The sequence below is a fragment of the Bison bison genome, unplaced genomic scaffold (assembly GCF_000754665.1).
Source record: "Bison bison bison isolate TAMUID 2011002044 unplaced genomic scaffold, Bison_UMD1.0 scf7180017864309, whole genome shotgun sequence".
Taxonomy (NCBI): Eukaryota; Metazoa; Chordata; class Mammalia; order Artiodactyla; family Bovidae; genus Bison; species Bison bison.
Genome location: NW_011494881.1, coordinates 5,652,162 through 5,660,308, shown reverse-complemented (window position 1 = coordinate 5,660,308; position 8,147 = coordinate 5,652,162). Strand labels below are relative to the sequence as shown.

At 52.7% G+C, this 8,147-nt stretch overlaps 1 protein-coding gene across 1 annotated transcript in view; it reads right to left on the bottom strand.

The window, feature by feature from the left end:
- The window catches only part of CDH23 (cadherin-related 23), a 409,549-nt gene that overhangs the window by 319,001 nt on the left and 82,401 nt on the right, over positions 1-8,147 (bottom strand). Inside the window, exons 4-6 of the mRNA XM_010852241.1 lie at positions 7,551-7,693; positions 6,548-6,595; positions 6,343-6,435 (exon numbers count right to left, since the gene is read on the bottom strand). Of these exons, the coding sequence (XP_010850543.1) occupies positions 6,343-6,435; positions 6,548-6,595; positions 7,551-7,693 (284 nt within the window). The remainder of the gene's footprint in view (positions 1-6,342; positions 6,436-6,547; positions 6,596-7,550; positions 7,694-8,147) is intronic.

The following is an 8,147-nucleotide window of genomic DNA, read 5'->3' as shown; positions in this document are numbered from 1 at the left end:
CCCAGATCAATAGGCGGGTAGTTATAGATGCAGAGGGGGCCGCTGAGCACCGTGGCCCCAGGGTATAAATTAATATGGCCTGTCAAGGGGCTGCCTCTCCTGGCATGGGAGATGACACTCTTGTGAGCAGAGCTGATACCTTAGGGGGATGGCAGGCACAAGCCAGGGGGAGTCCCTCTCATCCCCACTTCTTTCTGCAGCCTGAGGATGCAGTTTATAAATCATTCATCGTCTGATGGGCATACCTTGAGGAGGGCAGCTGGGGGCACTGCCATAGGGCCCAGTGGGGCTAATAAGTTTGGCAAGTCCACCTCCGAATGCTCTGGGCCACTCTGGGCTCCCCACATGCCCAGGGCACATGGGATGGCACGGCTGAGGTTCAAGGATTGGCAGGCAACAGTGGGCATCAGTGAGCGCCAGCAGTGAGTTCTTGGCATAAATCCTTCTGTCCTTCCAACCACCCAAGAGGCAGAGGAAGCAGCAGGGCTCTGCCCATTTGTGAACTTCACATCCAAGGGCCAGATCTTGGGCTGGGTACTGGGGACGCACAGGTACTTGAGCTCTGTCCCTGCTCTGTCTGGCAGGAGCGATGGACATACAATGACTATAACTATGACCATTTATTGGGCATTTACACTGGGCTCTAGGCTAAGCAATTCTCATACATGGTCCCTTATACTTCAATCTCACAATAATTTTGCAAGGCATGCGTACTTACCTCCATTTTGTAGGTAGAATCGAAGTTACCTGCTGAAGGTCACATAATCAGACCTGTGCCTGAATCTGACCCCATCCTTGCCTAGCTTTGGACAACTTATATAACCTCTCTACTTTCATATCCGCATCTGTAGAATGGGGACAAGAGTGGCTACCCCACGAAGTGAGGGCTCAGTCAGCGCCCATACCAGAAGAATAGTATTAGGCACACAGGAAGCTCTCAATAACAAGACACCAACTTATTACTATCATCATAGAAATGAACTCTTTATTTTGTTTCACTGACAAATGATTATCAAGGATACTTTCCTCCCTGTTTTCCCATCCCTAGGAAGGACATGCAAGGAGTGACTTTGATCTGTCCTTATTAAGTGATATGGAGAGATGGTGTGGCCTGGTTGGACCCAGGGCCAGGAACCCTGGGTTCTGGCTCCGATCACGTCCCGAGCCATCTTTGAAGATCTGAGAAGAACTCCCAGTCTCTCCGGTCCCTTGTGACTCATCTCAGCCCCACTCCTCCCCACCTCCAACCGCATCCCCATCTTGTTACATGAAGCCAGGGGTGACAAAGGTCTACACAGGACCTGTCTGTCACAGAAAGCTGGGCAGGGAGCCAGAAGGCCCACTTCCAGCCCAATTTGTTTCTACAAGGTAGCAGGGGGCACTTGCAAGGGACACACATACCTGTACAGTCACTGTCCGACCTCAATAGGATCTCTGGTCAGGAGTTAAGGGTTTACCTCCTTCTTGGGGAAATTCCAACATATAGAAAAAAACTAGAGGATCTCAGAAAGTATATGATATTCAGAGACAACATAACTACTTCTCTGCATAACAAACTCCCGCTGCTAAGTCATGTCAGTCGTGTCCGACTCTGTGTGACCCCATAGACAGTGGCCCACCAGGCTCCCGTCCCTGGGATTCTCCAGGCAAGAATACTGGAGTGGGTTGCCATTTCCTTCTCCAGTGCAGGAAAGTGAAAAGTGAAAGTGAAGTCGCTCAGTCGTGTCCGACTCTTAGCTGCCATAGCATTTAATACATTTAGAGGTAGTTAGAGATCTACTTACTTGCTTTTCTCCCTGTAACATTACCTTCCCTGAGCACAAAGACCCTGGTCTCAATCACTAGTATTTCACCAAATATATTATGAGCCACAAACTGGACTAAGGGCTTTTCCTACCGGCATTATTATAGCTCTCACAACAACCCCACAAGGGAAATACCGTCGTCCATCTTATAGATAAAAAAACTGAGGTCCAGAAAGATTAAGTTCCTTCCAGTTATACAGCCGACAAACAGCAGAATCTGTTTTTTCTACCCTGAACTGCCAAGCCAACTGAAAATCCCTGGGCCCCGCTCCATAGCTTTCAACAAATGTTTGTGTTCATTTCAAACAATTTGAGGGAATCCAAGCACGGTGGATCAGATTTGGGCTTTGAAGGACAGGCAGAATAGAGTTGGGCTGCAAGAATAAAGAAAACACTCCAGAACTAGTTAGAACAGTACAACATGTGTTTTACAAAGAAAAGAGACACATGCTCAGAGGCACTGGCTTAGCCCCTTGGCTGACAGGAGGACTCATGTGGAGGAATACCAGAAGATAAGCTGAGAAAGGTAGGTGGAGGCCAGATGGCTAAAAGCCCAGCTAAGGAGGCTGAACTTCTCGGAACGTCAATGACATGGCCAACCCTGACACTCCAGAGGCCCTCCTGAGCCCAGGGAGCCTCCTGGCACCATCTGTCCTCTGACCCAAACATCTAGGCCCTAGAGCCACCTCCCTGGGGCACAGCTGAAGGGCTGAGGGGCGGGGGCAGGAGGAGGAGCACGGGGCAGTGCTGAAGGTCAGCGAGGTGGGCACGCACCCCTGACGGAGGTGCTGGAGCAGCGCTGCTGGGCAGAGACACAGGCAAACACGTTTGAGCAAATTGGAACGCCATAAAAGTCTATTACAGCAAATCAAACAGCAGTCAGCATGACAGCCATTAGCCTGAAATGAATACACAGGGACTTAATGAGGTCTGTCGAGGCTGGCTTGGTGAATTAAGTTGCCAATTCTAGCAGGATTTCCCTTTTCTTTACAGACTTGAAAGCATCCACGCTGCCTCGTTAGGGCTTCGACAAGTGAATTGCAGGGCCTTTCACCCTGATAAAATGGATAATTACATGTAGAACAGCTTAGTGAGGGGAGAGGGGTGGGCAGGAGGGGAACTGATAACAAACAAACCCAAACACACCTGCCCGGCTTAGGCACGGGCTTTCGGAGGGAGACAGGGCAGGTCGGGGAGGGCAGGGGGCCAGTGAACTTCTCTAGGAAAGGGGCAGTGCCTGGTCTTGACCCGCCTCCCACCTGCTCAGGTGCTAGGCCTGAGGACGTGATTCCCCACGGGTTGATGTCTCTAGGCAGCTGTGGACAGGCTGAGAGCTCTGAGAAACCCTCTGGTGGGACGGCCACAGATGTTATCCCCCATGGCGTGCTGTCACCATGGAGTTAAAAATGCAGCTTCCTGGGCCAGCTCTCCCCACTGATTCAGAATTGCAGGGGCCCAGGAATATGCAGCCTAACTAGTTCCCCAGGAAATTCTGATGGGGTATGTTTGGGAGCCTCTGATTCATCACCTTTCCAATACTCAGCACTAGATGGCTTCTGAAACACGGGCTTCTGCTTCTGTTTGCATAACTTTAGGGATGTGGAGCTCATTACATCCCTCAGCAGGGCTGGGGAGGAGACTGTGAAAGTTTCAATCAGCAAATTCTTCCTTCTGTAGACCTAGAATTTACCTCCCTGTAACTTTTTCCTCCTGCCTATCCCAGGGTTCTGGGCACAACAGACCCCAATATTATCAAGACCCCTAGGGCTCAGGGGAGTGGAGGTCAGGAAGGTTAGGGATGACATGCAGGTGGCTGGGACTGCCAAGAGAGGAGCTAAGTGGATGGAGGGAGCCACTGGAGGTCTTTGCCAGCCCTTCAGGGAATAATGAAGTACTGGAGGATAAGAAGGAGCTGCTCATTTTGGATTCCTACTCAGACCATGGAACGTCAGTCTTGGAAGGGACCTGGCCAAGTGCCTCAGCTTAACAGCTGTTGGAGTTGAAGCCATCAGAGGGGCAGCAACAGGTCTAAAGTCTTAGTTGTTAGCACTAGAACCCAGGTATCTTGACCTCCAGGCTACCTCTTCCCACCATATAACACAGGAACTCTGCTGCTCACCTTGGCGAGCTTCTCCTGGAAACCCACCTCTTCCAGGAAGCCTATCGAGATTGCTCTGGTAACCCCTGAGGACTGATGTCTTGTGGGGTCTGTAGTGCCCCCTCCCCATTCCTCTGGTTTGTGTTCTCACCCTGTTCACACCCACAGGGCCTCTGCCACTGAATCATGCTTCTCAAGGGTGAGGGCCTGGGGTTTCCAGGGTGGCCTCCACATAAGCAGGAGATCCCTGGCTGAAGCCTGGGCCAGGACCAGCAGAATTTTAACTGGTACTCCTGCTGGGACCTGAGTCCAGCAGCTAAGCTCTAGCTCAGATGACCACCCCAGGGCAGGGCTGGTCAGTGCAAACCACCTTGGGTCAGGAGTGGCCAGGCCTCCATCCAGCTGACACTGCATCCCCACTGGCTGCATGGAGCTGCCCTGAGCAGGGCATCGAATATCAGGCCACTGAAGTGGCCCAGGGAGGTTTACACGCAGGTGAGTAAAGCACATGGGCCTGCCTCCAAGGACTGTGTGTCCTTCGAGCTAGCCCCTCTTGGCCCACCCTCTCCTCATCAGATGGGCAGGAGGCAGGCCACTTTATCTCAGCTGTCCTCTGCATTTATTAAAGAAGGAGGACTATGGCCCAGAGAGGTTGAATGACGCACCCTAATGGACCCAGAAATCTGGGGGCAGAGCAGGGGCTAAGCCTGGGGTCTCTGGCTCTGGCTCTGGCTCCCGTCATTACATACTCCTCTGGCCTCCCAGGCCTTTATGCAGTGAGAGCCTGGCATGGCGCCATGCTCACAGAACAGACACTCAATAAATATTTGTTAAATAAATGAACAACTGAAGAGGCTCTCTCCTTGGAGGCAGAGGCCTTTGGAGAATCCCGGGGGATTCCAACAGGGCAGTGTTGGAGGTCACATTTTCTCCTGGCAAGGGAGATAGGAAAGGCTGGCCCCAGCCCAAAGGCTGAGAGCAGGGATGCGACCCCTCATCCCCTTGCCACTGCTGCTGTCTGCTGCTCCTATGAGGGAAGGCAGAGGGCAGACATGCCTGCCAGGATGGCAGCTGAGCAATGGGTCCAAGGCTCATTAACTCCGAGCCATGCCCTTGGTTTCTAAGCCTGGGCCCGGAGTGCAGGCTGGCACGTAGAGACCCTTAATTAAATTATGGAGACTTCCAAATGAGCAGGGGCCCAGAGCCAAGCTGCAATCCTGGGCATGCCGGCCACAGCTCAGGGCACTGTGCCCCTGTGCTTGGGACTGCAGGGTCTCTCTCCCTGTGTCCCACTCCATCAGGGAGGGCATGAGTACCTCCGGTGTACCCCACCCGCACATTGGTCCTCTTTCTGGCACAAGCACAGGACCCTTGACTCACAGCTGAGTAAGGAGGGCCAGCAACAGGAACATGGGAGCATGATACCAGGTTTCTTCATCCTTCAGGCATCTGAGGCTGCCCTGGGAGTCAGGAAGCTGGAAGTCAAGGCTGTGTGACCTTAGACAAGTCACTCTCCCACGCTGAGCCTCACTTTTCTCATCTATAAACTAAATAGGTATTTTCTAGAGCTCTTTCAGTTTCCTTATCCAATAACATAAAGGGGGAGAACTCCAATGCCACAGTGGCAGCCTGCCTCTCCCTAGTGGATACCATCTCCCATCCTCACCCTTTACTGCTGCTGTCCAACCCAGAGCCCCTAGGGCAGGCCTGAGGGACACCCAGTTAGAATCTCTTTATCCGCCACCTTCAAGGTCTTTGAATCACTAACTGCCAGCCCAAAAGCCTACCATCAGCCACCAGGGAGAGGGACAGCAAGCAATGAGAACCCAGGGGCCAGCAGCCAGCTTATAATCGAACCGTTCGTAATGCAATAATTTGTTCTTCTCAATTACCAGCAATGGCTCGGTTTTACACTCATGCACTAATGCAAATACACTCAGAGTACCCAAACAACCCAGAGGAGCCAACGGCCAGCAAGCCAGCGGGGCGAGCGTGGGGTTCGAGAAAGAAAGCCCCTTCCAGTCACTGCACGTGCCCTGCATCCTGGGGGGACTGTTCTGGCCAAAGCTGGGAGGCCTGGGGTTTTAAGTCTGCCACCCCACCCGTCCAAGGCCCACACGCTGTGAATGGAAAAAATGAGGTACAACCTGCCTCTCCCAACCTCTGTCCTGTCCCTGACTCTGGCCAGAGTTCGGGGATTTATCCAGGGCCCTCTCTCAGGCATGAGGCTGCCACCAACCTGCTCTCTGCAAGCAGCAGACAAGCCCCCTCAGAGGTACTGGCTTGGTCACCAGTGTGCCCAGAGCAGATGCCCAGGCTGACGAGAGGGCAGGAGAGAAGGAGCTGGAGCTGTGCTTCCCCCAGCATCAGTCTACACCCAGGTGGCCCCGGAGCAGCAGACCCCAAATGTCCCTCGAGTGTGATCCCAGGGGCACCTACCTCAGGGATGCGGACACTGTAGGGCTGATTATGAAACGTGGGCGCGTTGTCATTCACGTCCCCGACCTGGATGTTCACCTTCCTTGTAATCACCTGGCAAGACAAGCGTGGGGAGTTAATGTCGGCCTCAGCCTCTGGCCTCTTTCCACCCGAAGGCCCAGGGACCCTGCCTCCCTGGGCAGCAGGGGCCTCGGGGGACACTCACCCCCTGGTGGTCGCTGACAGAGAACTCCACTGTGAACTCTGACTTGGTCTGAAAGAAAATGTAGGGAGGGAGAGAACAGAATTAGAGAGGCGTGCTGAGGCCCTGAGTCCAGAGCCCTACATGGGGGTGGAGACCCTCCAGCATTGCCCTAAGAGCTGGTCTGGCACTGGATAGCTGAAGGCTTCCCTATAAAATAAGCATTGTCTTTTGGATTGGAGAAGTAGGTTCAAAATATGGATCTTTCCCATAAATTAAAAGTCAAGAAAGATTAAAAGTCAAGAATCTTGGGTTCTAATCTGGGCTCTGTCTCTAATCTGCTGTGTGATCTCAAGCAAAGTGTGGCCACTTCAATGTGAGGAGAAAGGAGGGGGTGGGTTTGCTCAAACACTTACTTTAATTTGCTAAAGGCTACTGTCATCAGTTCCCGTGTCTCTGGAAAATATCCTTTGGGGGAGCATTTGTTATGGGAGGGGCGGTGCAGAATGTGGGAGACCTGGGTTTGATCCCTGGATTGAGAAGAGCCCCTGGAGAAGGGAGGGGCTACCCACTCCAATATTCTTTTTTAATTAATTAGTTTTTTAGTTGCTTTACAGAATTGTGTTGGTTTATGCCAACCCCCTCCAGTATTCTTGCCTGGAAAATACCACGGACGAGGAGCCTGGCAGGCTACAGTCTAATGGGTTCCAAAAAGTCGGACACAACTGAGCCACTGTCTTTCACACACATGGAAACAAGTGTGGCTCCCATGGAGCCTCTATCCTACAGGGGATGTCCCCAAGGTCACTGTCCCTCTTGCCTAGCCAATGTTGCCCCCTACTTGGAGACACTCCCAACCACCCCATTCTAAAGCCAAATGCAGACATCAGCACTGGCCCTGGAAGAGGGACACCATTCAGGCAGGAAGATTCTGCTTAAGGGTGAGAAGACGATATACCATTTTCCTCTAGCCTGTGCCCCTGCCTCCCCAGGGAAGGACTGGGGCGGAGGTCGAGGCGGGTCATCCCTCTCTGTCCAGCGGCTGCCGGAGCCACACCACGCCTGTGTCAGGCTCCACAGCAAAGAAGCGGGAGGCCTCCTCCCCAGACACGCCAAACACCAGGGGGTCATTGTCCATGTCTCGAGCCAGCAACTGGGTCACAGAGGAACCTGAAGTACCCACAGGGGACAGCAGAGGACAAAAACAGGAGGTTAGTCCATTCTTGAGCACCTTACTCAGGTAGCTGAGTTCCTGTGGGGAGCAGTCGCCCAATAGACCACCAGCAGGTCACTGACTGCTGCAGGACCCCTTTGCATCTTTGGTTCCACCCCAGGCTCCCTGCCTCTGCCCTGGTCACTTGTCACAGTGTTTAACAGGGAACTATCATTCACCTTGTTCTGTGACTTCCACCTATCCTCTTTTAACTTAGAGAAAGTGTTCTCCATGTGGCTCAGATGAACACAAGTCCACAGCCCTTCAATTCTTATGTTCCAAGATGGACACACTACTTCAGTTCAGTTCAGTTCAGTCGCTCAGTCATGTCCGACTCTTTGCGACCCCATGAATCGCAGCACGCCAGGCCTCCCTGTCCATCACCAACTCCCGGAGTTCACCTAGACTCAC